Source organism: Perissodus microlepis, chromosome 19, assembly GCF_051167445.1.
Source record: "Perissodus microlepis isolate ML-2025 ecotype Zambia chromosome 19, ASM5116744v1, whole genome shotgun sequence".
Classification (NCBI taxonomy): Eukaryota; Metazoa; Chordata; class Actinopteri; order Cichliformes; family Cichlidae; genus Perissodus; species Perissodus microlepis.
The window spans coordinates 27,151,016-27,171,744 of NC_140479.1; the positions used below are offsets into that span (position 1 = coordinate 27,151,016).

General features: G+C 42.3%; 1 protein-coding gene across 4 annotated transcripts in view; it reads left to right on the forward strand.

The window, feature by feature from the left end:
• The window catches only part of LOC146366210 (latent-transforming growth factor beta-binding protein 2-like), a 92,703-nt gene that overhangs the window by 48,700 nt on the left and 23,274 nt on the right, over positions 1–20,729 (forward strand). For 3 of the 4 annotated variants that reach the window (XM_084913976.1, XM_084913978.1, XM_084913979.1), the window contains exons 9-19: positions 4,120–4,194; positions 10,927–11,049; positions 11,144–11,308; positions 12,757–13,077; positions 14,244–14,263; positions 14,502–14,538; positions 14,996–15,070; positions 15,907–16,032; positions 16,488–16,616; positions 16,795–16,914; positions 17,234–17,356. In XM_084913976.1, coding sequence (XP_084770102.1) covers positions 4,120–4,194; positions 10,927–11,049; positions 11,144–11,308; positions 12,757–13,077; positions 14,244–14,263; positions 14,502–14,538; positions 14,996–15,070; positions 15,907–16,032; positions 16,488–16,616; positions 16,795–16,914; positions 17,234–17,356 — 1,314 coding nt within the window. The remainder of the gene's footprint in view (positions 1–4,119; positions 4,195–10,926; positions 11,050–11,143; positions 11,309–12,756; positions 13,078–14,243; positions 14,264–14,501; positions 14,539–14,995; positions 15,071–15,906; positions 16,033–16,487; positions 16,617–16,794; positions 16,915–17,233; positions 17,357–20,729) is intronic. The other variant, XM_084913977.1, reaches the window with a different exon arrangement.

Here is a 20,729-nt window from a genome sequence, read left to right on the forward strand (position 1 = left end):
TCTTTGTAACCAAGGGCGACACTAATGATGCGCAGCTTGAGCTCACTCTTGCAAGCCACTGGCTGTGGAGCTCTATATTTTCTACACAAATGATTGTAGAAACAAGCATGGGAACTGGCACGCCATTAAATCAGGACACAATCATGCTTTACTTTTTGGATATTAATGAAAATTACATGGCCAAGTTGTCACCCATTTTTAGTTTTGGGGCTGATTATCTTTTCTTGAGGTTAGAAGACAAGGTTCTGATTCGCAGATACAGTTTCAACCAGTAATTAGGAAAGTCATTGTGAAATTTGGCAGGCAGAGCGCTTTTATGCAATTTTTTTTAACTAGCCACAAACAGCTCAACCCTGTGGACCAATAAAACTTTTACTGAACTTCTCTTAAAGTTCAAGCATTTTAAGGTCCAGAATATGCTTAAGGAAACTCTAAGTACTATCTGCCTGTTAGCTTGTAGTGAGGAATTGATTTAAGTACAGGATACAGAATCTAAAGCTTTATTAATTAACAAATGACACTTCAAAAACTGGCAGAAGAACATAGAAACCCAAAAGAGGAGAAAACAGACCTTTACTCAGCAAACTAAACTGACATCTAAGGAAACAAACAGGAATTTTAAAAAAGTCAAGGCAAAAACTTGGAAACCTGGTAGGCACATGAGTGCAAATAACAGATAATCTAACAAAGACACAGAGGAAGGAGGACTCTAAATACGCAGAGCAGTGATTACATGATGAGACACAGCTGGGAGCAGGCAGACAGGTGAGAACAATCAATGACAGGTGAAGTCAGTCACAAAGGAGGAAGTAAAACTCAGGAAAGAGAACCCTTCAAAGTAAAACATGAAAGCCAACTAGATACAAGTCTTAAAAGTAGCGTGATAAGAAAGGCGTGAGCCTGAAGGTGAGATAGAGGAAACATAGACAGGAAAATAAAAGGAACTAAAGGTCAATTAAAAAATAAAATCAAAACACTAGAACGGGGATGTTGAACTCGTTTTACATCATGAGCCACATACAGCTCAGTTTACAATTGAGTAAAGTTTTTGGGATCACTGTCAGTGAAAACGAGTTTAACCATGAATTTAATCCCTGAGATATCTTATTATTAGAAACATAAGTACAATTTCAACAGCATGTCTCAGTTTTTTTTTTCCTGTAATTATAAAGCAGAAATGTCTGTTAATTCACAGAAAACGTCCTTTTTGGGGGGTGTGGTCCCATTGTAAGAACAGAAATTTCTTTAGTTAGTAGTGAAAAAACAGGAAATTTAATTCTTTAATCAACATTTAATTTAATGTAATTATTTTGGTGTAGTGTGAATAGCCATGGGTGAGGTCTTTATCAGCAGGAAAATCTGTAGAACTTATTAAAATACATTTAAAAGTCCAAATGCCCTCCTTCACAATTTTTCAAAGCCATCCACTGAGCCAGTTCTAGCCCTTGGGCCTTATGTTTGACACCCCTGCACCACAAAAATAGTTACCCAAAGACGCACCACAACAAACATAAGAATGGTGAACTGGAAGTAGAATTATAATGATAAACTCACCGTTACTAGAATAAAAATGACATCAATCGAAAATCCAAAACTCAGATACACGAAAAACCCCCAAGACCATAATGGCACCAAAACAGAGCCTATGCTAGCAGTAATTTACTGTTAGCATGCCTGTATATGTGCCTGTATATGTGCCTGTATATGTGCAAATATTTCAGTTTTTCACCACTGTTACTCAAATAATTAGGCTTTAAAGGTGCACAAGCACAACATATTACCTCTCTCTCAAATTCATCTTAAAGCTGTTCATCTCTGCAGGGAGTCTTCTTCTCCCTGCTAATAAGCTTTATTGAGACTCCCGGACCTCCCCCACTGTGCTTCCCTTGGCATGTGCGCCCTGCTGTCACTCAGGCCAGACTTTCCTTGATCCCATCACTGCGGGAGGACGTGCCCGTCGCTCCTACCACAACATCTCATTACTCAGAAACTTCGGAGGGGGATTAGAAGGGTCTGGAGGAAGATGAGGAGGTGGGCAGGCAGGAATAGGGGCGTTGCTTTGACACAGTTCCCCCCTTTTCGAGTTGCCCGCTTCATGCTGACCCACTTCTGCTCTGTCAACCCTCAGGTACACTGACCCTGCCTGGTCGACTGGGTCACAGCGGGACCAAAGCACAACTCAGCTTCCAGGACTTCGTTCCCAGAAGTGCCACACATTCCAGTCACTCCTGGGAAAATGACACAAACTCATGACTGATTGCTGGGTTTTGGTTTGATGGATTGCTGTCTTGGCATTTTGACTCATGTACACTATATAGTAAATAAGGGAACAACTGAATCAATGCCGGAAGCATGTATTTAACACTGGTGGCATGGACAGACAGAAAGAACTGATGGATTATAGAGATAGGTTTTTTCTGGTTCTTCTTACCCTGTCTTACCCTGTCATCATCTTTTACATCTTATTAGAGCACTCTTTCAGTCAACAACACATTGGTTTTCTTGGGCTGAACCGAAATGACTTCTCTCCCTTTCCCAAATACCTCTGCTGGCAAAGCAGTGGTGTTTTACGTTCTTGCGTGCGTCACGTCTTTTCTAGACCCTTCGTCACTGTGGCAGCAGATTCAAAGCAATGCATTGCTGTGGTATAATATTTTTTTTTACGCCCATAGTGTGAATCAAAAGATTGTCATTGCTGTCATTCCTTTCTTGAGCAGAAAACCTTCATGGTTTTTTTTCCTCTCAGTGGATGATGACTTGAAGAGGGCGAGTCTTTAGCCAAATCTGTTTGGTTGTGTGGGCGCTGAGTGGCAGTTGTGTTGGCATGGTTAAAACTCCTGACTTTTCATGTGCTGTATGCTGGTGCATGATCACTTGCACTTAATATCCTCCCTCAGATGCTTAAGGCTATTACACAAATTCAGCCTTACCAGTCTGAGAGAGTAATGAGCATACTGGTGGTCATGCTCTGCACCTGATGCCCCATTTTCAGGCTTAGAAGTAATGGAAGTGCTCCAGAGGTACACAAGGAGATGACTTTGAATCAGACAGTGACCAGATTTAAATAGTTTCTACAATATTTTTGATTGCACCTCATATAGTGTATATAGCACAGGGTGTTATAATCATTTCTGTTGATGTGTGTCGGACTGTACAGTCTATAATAGCTAAAGACTCTTCTGTCTTGCTAACAAGCATATCATTTTTCTTTACAGTCCTCTACAGCCAAAAATACATGTTTTTTTCTTTCAAAATCAGAAGTTAGATATTATCTTTTCAACATTCATAGAGAATCTGAGTCATCTGAGTCATGGAAAGATCTGGTACCAATAATCACTGTCTATGTTAAGAAAGACTTTCATAGAGTTCCCCCTAATCTCTGTTAAAAAACACAGATATGGATACACACACATTTAGACACTAACAGACTTACTCTTTGCCACATGATAGCCACATTGACCCTCTGTACATTTAATGGAGCGTGCCGGGGCTTGACTGGGTGCCGAATGAGTAATGACACCATGTTTTCAGGCTTCTAACACTGACAGTTTGCCCGCACTGGGGCAGTAACCGACAAATGTGTTATTTACTGCAGCACCTATCAAGCGCACACCTGAAACACACACACGCCATGTGATTTGTACTGCTTTGGCAAAAAACAAGCGTTAAGACATTTTGGCCAATCATTTTCCTGTGAGCAGCACATTAATCGTCATTCCTTGTGCGCACAGTTAAAGCTTTAGTCTCTCGTTTAACTAGATTTGCACCGTGGTTGATGAAAACGGTCAGGGCTGTCATAAAGGCTTAGTCAACAAATTTATGATGATGTGCCTAGGGATTTACACAATTATGAATGGCATAGAGCATTATTACATTATTACAACTACTTATGTAGTTGATGGGGAGCCCATTTGACTCTTGCTGGAGTCCCTCAAGGCTCAGTTGTGGGTTCCTTGTTTTTCCTATTACTGAGACCTTAAATTCCCTTAAATTCTCCTAAACTTGAGCTCCTTCTCTTTTCCCTCTCTGATGAAAGCAGTCCTCTGTACCAAAGAAGCATAGCACATCATTTAACACCACTGAGCTTCTCTGAACTGTTGTTTTTGTTTCTGTTTACAGCATATGCAGTGATTGCGAATGGACAGGTGGAATGTTCCAAAGGTTTTAAACGGATGAATGTCACACACTGTCAAGGTAAGCCTTTGCATGAAATATGCTGGAAAAGGTTTAAACATTTTATGAGCTTTAAGTGACTGCATGTTTATTTTAGCAGTAACAAAGATATATTAAAAATAATTAAATGACTATGATCAAATAAACTCACTGTCCACTTCATCGGGTATATTTTGCTAGTACCAGGTTGGACCCTCTTTCACCTTCAGAACCTCTTTAATCCTTTGTGGCATAGATTCAGCAAGGTGCTGGAAAGATTTCTCAGAGATTTTAGTTCATGTTGACATGACAGCATCACACTTGCTGCTCCTCCATTATATTAATTTACGGTTCCACCACGTTGGATCGAGGTCAGGTGAATGTGGAAGGTATTCGAATAAAGTGAACTCATTGCTATGTTCAAGAAATTAGTTTAAAATTGTATGAGCTTTTTGACACGATGTGTTCTGATGGCTTTGCCGAAAGCAGCCATCAAAACATGGGTGCACTGTGGTCATGGACAATACGTAGGTAGGTTGTGGCATTTAAATGATGCTTGACTGGTACTAAGGGGCCCAAAATGTGCCAAGAAAACATCCATCCACCATAACACCACAAACGCCAGCCTGAACTGTTGATACAAGGCAGGATGGATCCATGTTTTCATGGTGTTTACTCCAACTTCTGACCCTACCATCTGAACGTCTCAGCTGAAATCAAGAGGCATTAGACTAAGCCCATCTGCTTCAAGGTTTAACATTTTGTGTGATCAGAGATGGTCTTCTGCATACCTTGGTTGTACCAAGTGTATCTTTGAGTTACTGTTGCCTTCTTATCAGCTCATAGCAGTGTGGCCATTATCTAACAAGACATTTTCTCCTGGAGAACTGCTGCTCCCTTGATGCTTTCGCTTTTTCTGATCATTCTCTTTTAACCCTAGAGATGGTTTTGTGGGAAAATTCCAGTAGATCAGCAGTTTCTGCAATACTGAAGACCTCAACAACCACATTCAAAGTCACTTAAATCAAGTTTCCTCCACATTGTGATTCTCAATTTAAACTTAAGTAGGTTGTTTTGACCATGTCTACATGCTTAAATGCCTAAATACATGCCTGTTCTAGTCATTGATAGACACCAAATCCACCATCTTGAATGTTACTCGTGATAGCTACATATGAATCATTTCTCCACCTCCTAGAGGGGCTGCTTATAGTGGCCATCTAGCTCACAGCACATTTCTAGAGCAGAAGAAGGACTGCTGTTGTCAACACTGAATGGCATAGAAGACCTCCAGCAGCAACCTGGTTAGCCCCCCAGTGGGGAAACTCGAGTTTGGAAAGAAGTACTTTCAAAATCTTCAAATGTTCAGATTATACTGTGGTAACCAATGATGTACCTGGAGAACACACTTAATTAAAGTCCTTGCTTGGGAGACTGACTTTTTTGCCCCCCACTTCCCATGTCTGGGAAACAGGTCAAGACCACAGTTAGGGTTTGTCTGGGGTCAGAGTTCAGCAGTCAATAAGCACCTGGGGCTCCTGTTTTAATTGGTCTTGGGGTTCTGAGTTAATGTGGTAGGCTGTGATCATGGCATGGATGGCTCTCTGAGTACTTGTGAGCATCAGATTGCTGCTTTGCCTGCTTTTCCTGTCCATCTGTACGTAAAAACAAACATGGTTGTCCCTTAACATATACACTGTTAAATGGACGATACACATGTTATCGTCCATTTCAACATCCCAGCAGTGGCTGTTTGTCAGCTTGTGTTTGGTTTAGGAATCAGAAAACACCCACAGTGTCAACTCTCCCGCTAAAGAACTCCAACCATTTGCATTTGTTGGTGTCAGTAAATAGCCTTGGAAATGGCTCAATAATGTGTACTTTATTGATCACCGTGGGGAAATTCCTCTCTGCATTTAACCCATTCACTCAGTGAAGCAGTGGGCAGCCACTGGGCGCAGACGGTACCTTGCTCAGGGGTACCTCAGGGTAGCCGTTCAGTGGATTCGAACCCCGACCTTCCGATCATGGGGGCCACCACTCTATGCACTACTGAGCTATCCCTTCCCTAACACTGACAACTGAGGCTAACAGTTACAAACTGCAGCTTTTCTGATGGCTCACATTATCATGTCATGATCCAAAGGGCAATGCTTGCTGAGGCATATGGAGTAGAACAACCTAAAAGTCCAGTTTTGACTCTCCGTATAGAAGACCTCATCCTTTAGTTCAGCAAGTTCAACATGTTTTCTGCAGAGAACAATCACAATATTGATGTTTTCAGGTAATTATTGAGCAGGACGCTCCTGTTTTCCAATAATGTGTCGAGCAGCCAATGAATGTAGAAATGTATCTTTCTATTATTCATGCTTTTCTTCTGTGATTGCTTCAAGATGTTTCCCTCTTCCAGTTGCTCCTTTCCTGAGTTCCAAAAAAGCAAAGCTGACAGTTACCCACAATTAGGGATGGGTATCGTTTAGGTTTTATCCGATACCGGTGCCAAAACGGTACTTTTGAAACGGTGCCGGTGCTTAAACGGTGCTCGAACCGGTGCTTAAAGAATAAAGAACACAAACTTCGTCCAAAAACCTCTTGTGTTTTTATTTTTCCCAGTAATTTTTTTTAAGCAAAATTATAACAAAGTTAGCCCTTTCTGTCAATAAAACATAACGTCTTTGGTTGGAACCAGTGCTTAAACAATTGAAAACAAACTTTGTCATGAAACCTGTGATGTTTAGCAGTTTTTTTGCAAGAAGATAATCATATTAGCCTTTTCTGGAGCTATACGGCATCGCTCTTGGCTGATGGCATGCCCAGCACAAAAGAAAACTCTTTCAGAAGGCGTTGATGAGGCTGGGACACACAAGTATTTTTCTGATAGGGCAGATAAATTGGGGAGTGTATCCCTCTTACTCCACCACCAGGCCACAGGGTCTTGTCCAGAGGTAATTCCTGGCAGTCTTTTGTATATTTGAAGCTCCTTCTGTACCTGCTCTGTGATTGAGGGGACTCTACCCGCTTGAGAAGCAGCCTGTTGAAGCTCTCTGTCTTCATCCTCAAACAGCTTTTCTAAGGGTGACTTCTGGACCTTACTTAGCTGAAAAACAACAAAAAAAGATGTGTGAGGTTTGCAAAATAAATAAAGATCACTTTTAGAATGTAGTGGTTGTGTTAGAAAAAATCTGAAATTACATATTTTTCTGGCTTGTCCATGTCAGCATCATCCACCTCGCTGTGTGCTTTGGGGTCCTCAGTGGGAGGCTATGGACACACAGATAGTAAAAGAGCATTCCTTCAACATAGAAACTACATCATGATGCAAAAGGACAAGATTGTACACACACAATGAAAATACCTGCACAACTGCTGCTGTGGCATTTGCAACTGCTGCCTTCTCCAACCTGTCCCAGATGTCAGTAGCTGCCTCACCATCTAGCCTGCCTTTAAAACGTGGTAATTCTTTTTTTCAGATAAAATAAATAAAACATATAAACCAGCTCCCAGAATAAACAGAAAATACATTTGAATTTTCATTAATTTTTTTCTTCCAGATAAAAAATAAAAACATATAGCTCACCTTTTATTCAAATATAGTTTACTTATAATATTTAGAGAACACTTACAAAGCTAAGCAGCTATGAACATATTAACCTTTACAGTATTATACAGTCTATTTTTTATGTCAGAGTAATACAACATTTTTCACCTGAATGATGGTGACTCCACCGTTGAAAATGGATGGAGATCTTTGACTATAAATTTTGTCACTGCCCTATGAATTTCGTCCACTTTTTCTTTCGTCATTTTAGCCTTTTTGGCCAGGGTGAAGGGAGTATCTGCCATCAAACAAGAAGACAGCCGCATGTAACTACTACGGTGTTTGCTAGTTCACCTTACATGCATTAATTTAAAACGTGGTTAGCTTACTCAACTTAAATTACACACGAACAACATTAAGATACTCACCCAGAGAAGAACGACTGCTGCTGCCATCATCATCATCAGTTATCATTTCTGCTACACTGGCAGGGCTAGGGGCCGGACTCTCCTCTTCGGGTTCTTGGATGTTGCTAATTCCGAGAACAGGCACCACATCCGCAGTAGATGTGCTAGGTGTGATGTCTTGCTGCAAGTTATCAAATGCGGTGCATTTCTCGGCTTTTAAAAAAACGCTATGCGACGCCATGTGTTTCATTAGATTTGAGGTGTTACCTCCTTTGCACATTATCACCTTTAAGCACTTGTTGCAGGCTGCTGAGTTTATATCTTTTGCTGTGAAGTACAGCCACACTCTCGAGCGCTTCGGCATTTTAGCTCTGCTCTAAAAAAAACCCGTACGTACCTGGGCCCGCCTACTATCCTGGGAAAGGAAGTGATTGGCTAGATTTCTCAGGGAAAAAAGCACCGAAATGAAGCACCGAATTGTGCGCTGCTTTTCAGTCTGGTTACTACCGTTTATGTCAGAACCGGTTCCACAATGGCACCGGACACCGGTACCCATCCCTACCCACAATATTTACTAAAGTGCTTTAAATCTGCGTTCGGCTGCTGCTCCGTTCCCCCAAAAATTATTTCTAATTTAAGGACTTTTGGCAACTGCCAAGATGGAAAAAAAAACAGCTTTTTCTGAGATTTTGTCATTATTATTAGGATGGGGTCAAGCCCTCCTTCCTGTGGCTCCAGTCTCGAGCTGCTTGTAATGTGTTTTATTGGAACAGAACAGGGCTTGTGTCGTATTTGGTAATAGTCCTGATTTACTGCCAGTCTGCCTACATCCGCTGACCTTTGCGGTCAGTGACATCGTCGCCACAGCACGATAAGATTTCCTATCAGCGTCCTGCTCTCAGGTCTCAGACTTCAGAGATGATTCCTTATCTTCAGAGGCTTCCTTCTCAAAAATTTAGGTCACTGAATTGGCCATTTGTAGCTGTGGTTGTTAGATGAAAAAGCCCACAGAGATGCATGTGCAGGCCCTGTTGTGGGTGGTAAACTAGTGCTGGGAGCAGGTCACATTACTCATACACCACTTCAAAGAGGAGATTAATGAAGTCTTATGCAACTCTTTGGACATTTTTGATCAAGTTAATAAAAGCTGCTTATGATTTCACAACACTGACATTTGACACTCATCGTGTCGACTTACTAGCCTGGTATTCAGGCTGCAATACTGATAGAGAAATATGTTGAAAAAGCCTGGTTTTCCCAGTAATGGCGCTTTGGCTAAATTCTGACCATGTGTATTCACTTCACAGACTTCCAAAGTGGTCCAAAGGTGCTCTCTTTACTCACAACCCAAAATACACAGTATAAGGAGCAATGTTGCCAGTTTGCTTTACATAGTTTCTGTAGATAATTCTGTAGGTGTTCACATGGGTTTTGAACAAAGAGGGAAAAGGTTAAGTAAGCAGCAGACTGTTTGACGCTAAAATCAGGGAACTTTGTCATGTGCTGATAGACTATAAAAACAGTCACGCTAAAAGCCGTGAGCTCTTACCACAAGTGATGTTTGTCAAGAAGAGCAACCAAGCATAAATTCAGAATAGATGTTGAGATTAGCGCTGGTCATGGAAGGTTGTCACGGAAGCCGGTTTCAATTTAAATCAACCCACCAGCAGACTGTAACAATACCACTAATCTGGGTCTCTGAATCATGGATTAAAGACCATGTGATAAATGGTGACCTGATTTCAGGTGTCCAGACGCTACCTGAACTAAAGTTAAATCACTGCAAAAAGTGTAGACTTGGGGGAAACCGGCATGACATCAGTCGTTTCTTCACAGTACGTCACTGTAAGGTGGAAAAGCGCAACGAAAACCCAAAATGGAAACGAAAAAGGGGCGACAAACAACAAGAAAAACATTAAGGCTTTCCCTGGATTTCCTTCAGCCCATTGATTTTATCAGCCTTGACCTTTTGTAAGCTCACTTTTTCCAGCAGGAAGGAAAACAACAAAACAAGAGCAGATTCATTAAAATTGGGGGAAAATCTGTGGTGGCAGGTTGTCGGGTTCTAGTCGTCAACGCAATGGGAAAAGACCTAATGATGTACTCTTTGTTTAACACGGTAGAACAACAATCCTTGCCTGGTCCCAGTGTGATCACATGACTAAGCGCCTTAAGCATGTCCCCCTATGTTTCTGGCTGGCACAGTAACTTGTTAGCTTGTCTCCGTTTACCTTAGGGACTCAGGAGCTCTTGGAGCGAGAGGCAAACTCCTCTGGCCACTCTACCATTTCTGCATGTGGTTTAAGCCAGACAGAGGAAAAAATAAATAAATTTTAAAAAATCTCTTTAATGACTTTCACTTATTGACGTAAGCTGAGGATGATGATGACAATCTGAAACTCTCAGTGATATCCTCTATGTCTACATGACTGCACGTGTTCCCACAGCTGCAATATTTTACTTTCCAAGCGAGACAGGATTTTGAGCGTGTATTGTTTTACACCCGTCAAATGTGTACGTCTCCCTCCTGTCATCACGATTTCATGCAGTTGTGTAACCTTAACGTTTCCATATTTCATCGCCTCCCCACAGCGAGCGGCTTTGCTTACATGATCTGTTGCAATTTTCTGACACCTTTCAATGTGTGAATCATTGCTGCCCAGTGTATTGGAAAGAAAATGCACCAAAGTTGATATTGATATGTGCAGTTTTGGTGGGGGTTGAGACTGAAAATCTATTTTTTTTTTCCTGGGAATAAATATGACTTCATGAAATTTCCATAAGCCAGGATATATTCGAAATGACTGATGTACTCTGCCTATTTCACAGACATCAACGAGTGCCTGTTGCCTGGAATATGTAAAAACGCCGAATGTCTCAACACCAAAGGAAGCTACAGGTGCACATGTAAACCAGGCTATATGTTAGATCCTGCCAGGAGCCACTGTGTCTGTAAGTATTGCTTGGTTTTTTGGATTCGTAACACACACTTTAAGACTAGGCTTTCTTATGCCTTCCTTGTGTTCCAATTTCTCTTCTCTACCAGCGGACAAAGCAGTGTCTGACCAGAGGGCGTCATGCTACAGGTCTGTTTCAGCGGGGACATGCTCTCTGCCACTCACTAATCACCTCACCAAGCAGATCTGCTGCTGCAGCAGAGTGGGCAAGGCCTGGGGAGCTGGGTGTGATCGTTGTCCTTTACCAGGATCAGGTACAGCCCCAAAAGCTACCCTGTGCTCCTCTTCTGCTGACCCAAAAAATGATCTTGTTTTCTATTTCTGCATTTACTGTACTCCCCTTCTTGAGTTAAACGCTTTTGCAGAAATAAAGTGTTGCATGCAATCTTATGCAAGGGGTAGCAATGGTAATGAAAGAATAGGGGGAAAAAAATATTTACCGCTCAGTCACCATTCTGTTCTTTGCCAGGCGTGTAATGCAGTTCAAAATAGCTAACTGTGTTTGGAGTGGAAAAGGACCAAAAACATAACAGTTTTCATATTTTGGAGGCTACATAAGAGTGGGAGTCAGTCTTCTGTTATCGCTCCAACCCTCAGAGAGAAACCCCACTAATAAACCGGCAAAGCTTCACAGCAGAAATGCGTGACCTCGCCAAGTGAAACATGGGAAGTAGTTGTCGTTTTTTCATACTGATTTAATCTTCAAAGTCTCTGAGAGAAACAAGCTGGTTTTATTGAGTGTCTGTACTGGCCAGTGATTCATGGGGATTGTCATAGATCAGATATCATAGACACAGACCTCCACGGTGCTGCTCAGTTAGGACCGACGCAGTGCATGGGCGCACAGCCTTTGATTATTTCGGACGTTAGCTTTTTGGATGGCCTGAAAAGCTGTTAGACCCCTGAACAGAGCAGCCAGAGCCATTACTTGTGACTCGGTAACAGGAGCCCAATGAGTTTAATTCCATATTTACGCCGATTCTTCAGATGTGGCTTCTGATCATATATAGCCCCATTTCCCTCCACTTTAAATTCATCATTCAGTAGCCTATCATATCCACGTTTCCTGTATTTACACAAGCGTTTACAGTGACCGCATATCTGTCATTACTCATATCTCTATTCCAGACTCTTTTGGCATAGAGTAGCCGGGTTTCAGGTCAGGTAGGGGACAAAGAGCCTCTCACTTGTAATGGATTCACCATTGCTGAGGCTTTTTGGACTCAGATACAAAGAGGTGCAGTCTCCCGCCTTTTATCTAGCCAGCCAGTCCTCCATTAGCCTCTCACTCACATGCCTTTACACCAAAGAGTTCAAAGGTCATTCAGCATTACATGATCCTCTACTTCCCACAGTGGTACAGTTGTGTCTGTTTGTTTGAGAGTGCCGATATGCCCACATGTTTTCAAATCCCGTCGCTGTTAGTCTCCTCTGACAGCTGTCACTGGCCTGGCAGCTTGCTAAGTTCTGCAGCAGTCACCGAAACCCAATCTCCCCGTTCACAGCAGAGCATAGAGTACTGCGTGCCTGTCGGAACTCTATTACATGGATGGCTTATGGTGTTACTTTGAATATCAGATAGAAATAAGAGCCACGATTATGCTGTCAAAAGTTAAACGTCAGTTTTTCGGGCTCAAGCTCAGAATGCAGAGGTGATGTTTTCGATCACTTACTGGTCGCTCCTGTGTCTCCTGTGCTGCAGACCACTTCAAGGAGATCTGCCCCGCTGGCCATGGATACACTTACTCACGATCTGACGTCCAGATTTCTCTTCGACAGCTGGATGATGTCGAGCTGCAGAGCATGGGTGTGTCACTCGAGGATGAGAGCCCTACTTATCCGCAGTTTCCATTTTCTCAGCCTTCGTTTCCCAGTGGGCCCCAGTACCCCAGCTACCCCGAAACACCGCAGCTACCCCAATACCCCGAATACTCTGAGACCCCACAAGCACCCCAGTACCCTTTGAATCCACAGCATCCCTCACATCCAGCCAGAGAAACACCTAGACTGCCACACACAGATGGTAAGAATAAGTTTTATGTTGGTAAATATTTGCACTGTATGACAAAGAGTTGAAACAGTGTTCTTGGCGAGTGCGTAGGCCTTGGATGTTACCTAAACATGGTATTCATTTAAACCCGAGGATGTTTCAGTCAGGACCACCATACAGTGGTCAAAAGAAGATTGTCAATTCTCTGGCAATGATTTACATTTGACCGTATGGCTCTGATCTGGGACCTGGAAAGCACAAGTCAGCCTTTCATGCCAGGCAAAGCAGCAGCAGGGCCATTCAGATCAGAGCAGGCATCACTGAGAACAGATGACATTCATTAAGTCAGACCCAGAAGAAAAAGGGGAAGCTGGGGTGGAGCTGTTCTGCAAAGTGTCTCGAAGATGCAAAGCAACTATAAGTTGGCTAGAGGAGCTTAAGTAGTGCTTAAACAACACATACCAACTGGATGCATCAAAGGGGATGAGTTGACCCATCAACTGACATGGGCTGGCACGTAGATCAGCTGATGAGTTTAGTCTGTCAGAAGAGCGACGAGCTTGATTTTTGCCACAGCCCGTGACATAAACAGTTCAGAGCAGCTGCAATGATTGCACAATGGCATTTTTTTTATATATACAGGATGCAGTGCATTAACATTATTGTGAAAATGTAAACATCAACAAGCTGCTTTGATCTCTGTAAATAAGCTTGATAGATGGAACATATTCACAGCCGTCTAAGTGAAACCCCAGCGAGCATCAAAAAAATGCACACAAGTAATCCACACGGATCATGAATCTTAATCCTCAGGATTTTAAGCAAATGCATCTTCCTGATTTAAGGTTTGTGAGATACTGTATTGGCAGTGCTGCAACATTTTGATTTGTATGTGGAGACAGTTCTTTAAATATTTTGGGATTTTTGTCTTCATTATCGGAGATATCTAATTCCATGTTTTTCTTTCATTTTTCTTGGCCAACAGTGTACACTATCTCCCACAAATATTTGAAAAATAAATAAATAAATCTGGCCAATTTTTGTTAGGGAAAAAAAAGGATCACCAAAGCTGCAGACGAGTGTCTAAAGGCAACATGCGTGTATACATAATTGAACAAAAATGTGTTTTGTGATGGCACATGTTAATGCAGATGTAATGTGTTCTCCACTGATAAACTTTTCCTCTTTTTTTGTGGTAGATGTGGAAAGTCTGAGCCCGGTAAGTTCTCCCTCCTCGTCAGCACTTTGGTGCATGCTTCTTCTCGGCATGCGTTCTAGCTATTTCAGCTGGAGGGTTTGTTATGATTATATAACTTCTTCAGACCACATTTTGGTAGATGCGCACATCTAATTAGCACAGAATTTACCAACAAATACCGGAATGCTGTGAATATAAATATGGTGGTGAAAAATGTAGCCCAATGTTTTTTAATGAGTAATATTTGCTCGTTTTCCAGCCAGCTGTCGTGACAGAGTTACCGCCGCAGTATCCAGGTATCTTCTCTTTTTCTTCTTTATTCATACAGATCATACGAGACTGGTAGTTGAACAAGTGCCTCCAGCTGTTGTTTAATGCCTCTTTGGGTTTGATTTACAATCTCTAAGCTTTCTGTCAAGCACAGACATGTTGTGTTCCCTCACAGTAGTGGCATTCACAGTCCTTACTTTGCCCTCACGCCAGTGAAAACACTGACATTCAAGTCTGAAGGCTATGTTCAATGAGTCTACCTGATTTATTTTGGTCACTGTAATTTGTTTTTGCCCGGAAAAATGAGTAGATCGCTTTTATAGTCTTGAATAGGCAGCTAAGGCATTAGAGTGGCTGGCAAATCAAGCGGTGTCTTGTTTTGGTTGTAGAGACTAGAACCTGTCAAAGTTTAAGAGAGATTTAGTTGACTTTGTCATTTGTGCTTATCTAGTGCCCCATGACTCACCTTAACTGTCTTAATAGATATTTTTCCAGACTTCCCGAGCATCAACCCGAGGCCGGATTCAAAGGAACCATCCCATACTGATTCAGCTACAGGTAAACAATAGATTAAAAAGTCACACTAAAACAAAACAAACAACATGACAATGAACAGGTGGACAGGAAGTTGCTATGTGAAAGAGCACCACAGGGCTCAGCTCTTCATTTTTTATACACTCTGTAAACTTCTGGCAGACAGCAGCACGACTCATAAGGCATTTTTGTAGGCTTACCCAAAGTAAAGCTGGAGAGAGCTTAATTTGACCCCTTTTCCCAGAGCCAATTTGGCTTGAAGCTGCTATTCTGCACAGAGGGTGAGAGGGCGAGAAACCAAGAAAGAGTGCGCCTTTTGGAAGAGGAAGCTACTCTGAGTGGACAGAGGCCAGATTTATGAAAAACTTAGGAAGAGCACGGGACATGGTGAAAGCGTGTTTGTGTGACAGACTCAGCGAGAGAGTGACAGAGAGATTTAGGAAGTAAGAAGAATTTATAGTAATCTTATAGAGAAATGGGATTTTTTTTTTTTTTTTTTTCGTCAGCCAGACCCAGAGGCCCAGTTTAACATGGCTCTTTTGGACAGAAAAACACAAGTACAAAACTAATGTCAGACTCTACTGTGCATGACCTGTTTCTTGCCGAACACTTTGTACGCGCTCCATACCACCTGTTGGAACGTTACAGTGCTGTAAAACCAGCGCTCCCATCCACGACTCCACCTATAAAACAGCACGATGAGTTCCCATGGAGAACAACATGTGTTCGTGGAATGCAAATTTATATATTTATATATTTATATATATATTTTTTAAACCAATGTTGCGCAACCTTAGGTCACAAATAATCTTGTTTGTTTCTCAAGTAACAACTCTGCACATCTTTGTTCCTATCCATAGGTATTGACAAGTGTGCCACGACCCCCTCTATATGTGGCCGTGGGAGATGCGTTTCTGTGCAGACGGGCTACATTTGCCTCTGCGAGCCAGGATTCAAGCTCAGTGCACTACAGACCAACTGCATTGGTAACTAACAAATGGAGCAAGAGCGAAAAATGAAGCAAAACAGGGGTAACAGTGGGACACTCAAAGAGAAGGAGGAGCACACAAACACACACAGACATGCTGACACCAGATGCCACGGCAGCTCTGTCCGTCATCATCACAGTAAAAGCCAGTATTCATCACCAGTGATTCTAAACCTTTGAGAAATTAAGTGAGCCAAAATGAAAGGACTGTTTGTTTATGCTACCCTGTCCTGTGATGCTTGACAACAGCTCACGTCCCATCCAGAGAGCTGATGCTGTGGTCCTTTTTTTTTTCGCAAAGGCTTTTGCACACAGCCTCTGCTCCACACAGCTGGGTTTTGGTCCGTGTTGTTTCTGTTTCATAGAGGAAGCTCTAAAGTTGGTGCTTTAAAAGTGTACTGTGCTGGTGAAGTGCAACAGCCGCGTGCTTTCCTTTCTTTTCTTTTTCTGTAGATGTGAATGAGTGCGATGAGGATCCATGTGAAGGAAAGGGACGTTGTATAAACAGCTATGGGTCCTACACCTGCCACTGCCACAGTGGCTACAGCCAGGTGATCACTCAGAACAGGAAGTTCTGTCAAGGTGAGACACAGCCCCAATCAACAGTAGGAGATATAAAGTTTCCAATGGAAACTAAGCACCGCAAGTCCTCGTCTGTCAGCGCCGTTCATTTTAGAAGTATTCTGCCCTAATTAATGCTGCGGAACACAACAGTAACTTTCTTTTTTCCCTTCTCCTTGGTTTTCATTCAAACTGGCAGACATTAATGAGTGCAGCATGCCCAACAAATGCCAGAATGGCAAATGCGTCAACACAGAGGGATCTTACACCTGTGAATGCAACGCTGGCTACGCCAAGTCTCGGAGAGGCGTGTGCGAAGGTAACTTGCGTGCGTGCACAAGCAGCTACGCACACAGGCTCAAGTTCACATAACAGGGCAGTCCCGGCCAGGCCTATTTGTTTGCTTCCATGAATTAGCTGAATGAGCTGGGCACTAACAAAACACATATTGTATTTTCCGTTAGTCAAAGCCAGGAAGAAAACTTTGCTCATTCTGTGACAGACGGACTGTGTATGTGTACATTTGCGGCCTTACACCCTCTCTTTCTTCCATGCATGCACATATTGTCTTAGTAACATTGTTTTAGCAACAACTCATTCAGATTTTAATTTTTCATATTTTCCACTTTGTCCCGGAGCAGATATAGATGAGTGCAGGGATCCCAGCTCCTGTCCCAACGGTGTCTGCGTCAACACTCTCGGCTCCTTCCGGTGCCAGGTTTGCGGACCAGGGTTCAGGCCTGTCGGTGAAAGATGTGTGGGTAAGGCAACCTCACACCCCATTATAGCAGTGGCACCAGTACCCAGGATCCTAAGGGTGTTTCCAACCGCTGCATGGAAACAAACAGGGCTTCCCTATTATGTATTAGGTAACTTTTACCTACTTGAAGCTGCTGTTCCTGGTTGGCATCACTCGAAAAAACCTAACAAAAAAACAAGGCAACAGGCCATGCCATTAAAGATGTGTTGACAGCCGATGATGCAGTACAGCTCCCCAAATATCACAAGCAGAACTAAATTTGCAGGATTGTGGCTTTTTGCTCAAAGGGACTGTTGATGTGCATTAAAATGATAAAATAAATAGTATTTTCGCTTCAAACGACTTTATATTGGATGTTTTATGTCGAGCAAGGAGCACTTCTGGGCCCCAACGACAGCCCAAAAACCACAGCGATGATGGCTATATAGCATGGACTGAGAGCACGACTCCACCGCCTTTGTCTATACAGTGTTTCCACGTATAATAAATCGACTCCTCCACCCGAGCAGCCCCAGAATATCCCCAATATTGTTTGAACACATCCACCGTACTATTGCTGATCTTTTGATATCACTGGCCCTGTAAAAAGATTGTTTGTAATACTTCAATTTGGGAGAGTCCAAATATTTTCTCTTGGCTACAGCCTTGAACAAACAGTGTATTATTGTTGGAGAGCTCTCGCCACTGTACTGTCGGGCCCGCCGGAGGCAAGCGAGGCTTTATTACCACTGCTGGGCTAGGTGAGTGTTTCAGGAGACGTATGAGAAGGTCGAAGGCTCTGTTCCCCCGCCGCTAAAAGGTCCCGGCACGCAAACATATTTTCTCACTCACCCGTGATGTTGTCTGTGGCCCGCTGTAAAGGTCTCGCTGCAGATTACTAGACGTGACCACACAAATGGCTGACAGATTACACTCGGTATGTGTTTTGTTTAAGATTACACGCCAGCGGCTACCAACCTAAAAGTGGCCCTGTTACATAACAACCTAACTGCTGTTAGTTACCACATCCCCTCCGTATGACCTTGCACCCCTCTAATTTGTTTGGAAACTTAAGCTCCCGGAACGGAGTAACGCAGAAATGCTCGCACGGCGAAAAAGCACGACGGAAAATATGGAAGTGAACTTCAGTGACACTTCTGAGTTCTTTAAAAATTGATTTCTTAGTGAGTCAGTTGAGCGACGCACAGGTTTAAAGTCTCACAATTTCTCGTGCTACCAAAAAAAACACCGCTTTAGCCACTTTCATGTTTCTGCCAGTCTGCTATTATTATACATTCTCTGTAAACCCGTGGTGTATAAATAGTAACTGAGAGGAACTTCGTAAATGAGGGATAACGGCAGAGGTAAATATTTTTGCTCTGGACATTTGCACAAGCAGCGCTAACAGTCCTGCGGCATAGGTCTGCCGCTTTGGGAGTCACATAAAACATACAGCATCAGCAGCAAGTTTCCAGCGTTTGCTTCAGTCAATTGCCGACAGCACAGTGCAGTAGTTTGAATCCAATTGACCAAATCGTGGATAAGCCTAATTGTTGGTGTGATTGAGAAAACGGTTCCAGTCCCTTGTCGGCTTATCGCAGGCAGGCCTAAGAGATGCCGGGTGATAGCAGAAACAAAACACTGGGCCACACTGACAGACATCTGGCAGCGCCCGTGGTTAAGCAAACAAAACCCGCTCTGTGACTCTCGTGCAGTTTCCAGCGTGTGTGCTCAGTCTCCGAACATTTATCACCTCTCAATACGATCTTCTCTTCTCCCTTCCTCCTTTCGCAGACCGCCTCCTTCCTCTTTGATAGTCTTCTTCTCAGTCGCCCACACGATCACACTTCACTCTCATTCTCTTCCCGCAATTTAATCTAACCTAAAAAATAAATAAATATGCCACTGTTAACACTTGATAAATTCCACTACAATGCTATAAAACACTGTTTCTACATGAGGTTTTCCACAATTATGATTCCTGGGTCAACAGCTCTGACTCATGAGGTGGAAAAGACAGCTACTTCCACAAATAGTAAAAGGCTTTCATGAATGAGGCATGGTCTGCGCACTGATGTAATTTAATGACTGCTGTTTGTAGTCATTACGCACACTAATTATGCTGTAATTGTTTCCCTTTTCCTGCTAAACAATGCTGACACGGCCCTTATTTTCAAAGGAGATCTAGAGCGTTTTTTGCTGTATTGTGCTTTTTTCATTTTGTCAGACTTGTATTTTTTTAAAGGCTTTATTTACATAAAAGTATATTTTTTCATTTACTCCCAGTGTCATCAAGCCAAACAGAGACATTTTTTTTATTTTATATCCAAAGATTTTTGTGTGCAGAGGCCAATTTCTGAAAGTATAAAAAACAAATCTATAATGTTAGATTCTGCAAAAGTGGTGAAAATGTGTGTTTTTTGTTCTATTTTCAGTGAGCTAAGCCTTTTAGTTTATGCTCATCCCACAGTACAGTTGTGGCAGGGTGAAACCTAAAATCTGTTCATCCATCCATTTATCCATCCATGCATCCGTCTTCTTAACCGCTTTTCTAACTTATGGTCAGAGTCGGGGCTGAAGCTTATCCCTGCTCTGATGACCGGTCCGTCACAGGGCAGCAACATGCCCGCAGATCCACACGTGTGGCCTTTTTAAAATCACCAAGCAACCACAAAGCCATGTGCTCGACGAAAATCTTGCAAGAACAGGAGGAACATGCAAACTCTACACCAGGGATGTCAAACTCATTTTAAATCATAGGCCAGATACAGCCTGCTTTGATCTTTAGTGGGCCACACCAGTGAAACATTTTCTGTCAGTGTAAAGACGTTTAACTACATATTTAACCCCTGCAATATCTTAAAATAAGAAAAAAGAAGTGACATTTCAGCAGCATATCTCATTCTTTGTGCATGTTAAAGACATGCTTCTGTAGTAAAGGAAAGAAATCTGTTAGTGTGTTTTTTTGGGCTTAAACTATAAGAAATAAATGCATAAAATTACAGAAAACATTCTGCCATGTCATTGCCCAGACTGTCCTGTAATTATAAAACAAAGTTTTTGTTATAAAACTTCCTTTTTTTCCCCTTTTAGTCTGAAATCACTGTGAAAATTAGAAAATTCTTTATCAGAGAGTGAAAAAGTAGGAACTTTTCTGTCATTTTATTGTTTAACTATCTCTTAATTACATTGAATGTATTAGTTATTAGTATGAGTGGTCTTGGGTGAGGTCTTTATCATTTGGAAAAGCTGAAAAACTTGTAAAAATACAGTAAAACATCCAAAACGTATCCCAACATTTTCCAAAGCAGTACAACGGGATGGATTGGAGTCTTTGCCAGGGCCCCCGCACCTTATGTTTGACACCCCTGCTTTACACAGTCACCCAGGAGGTG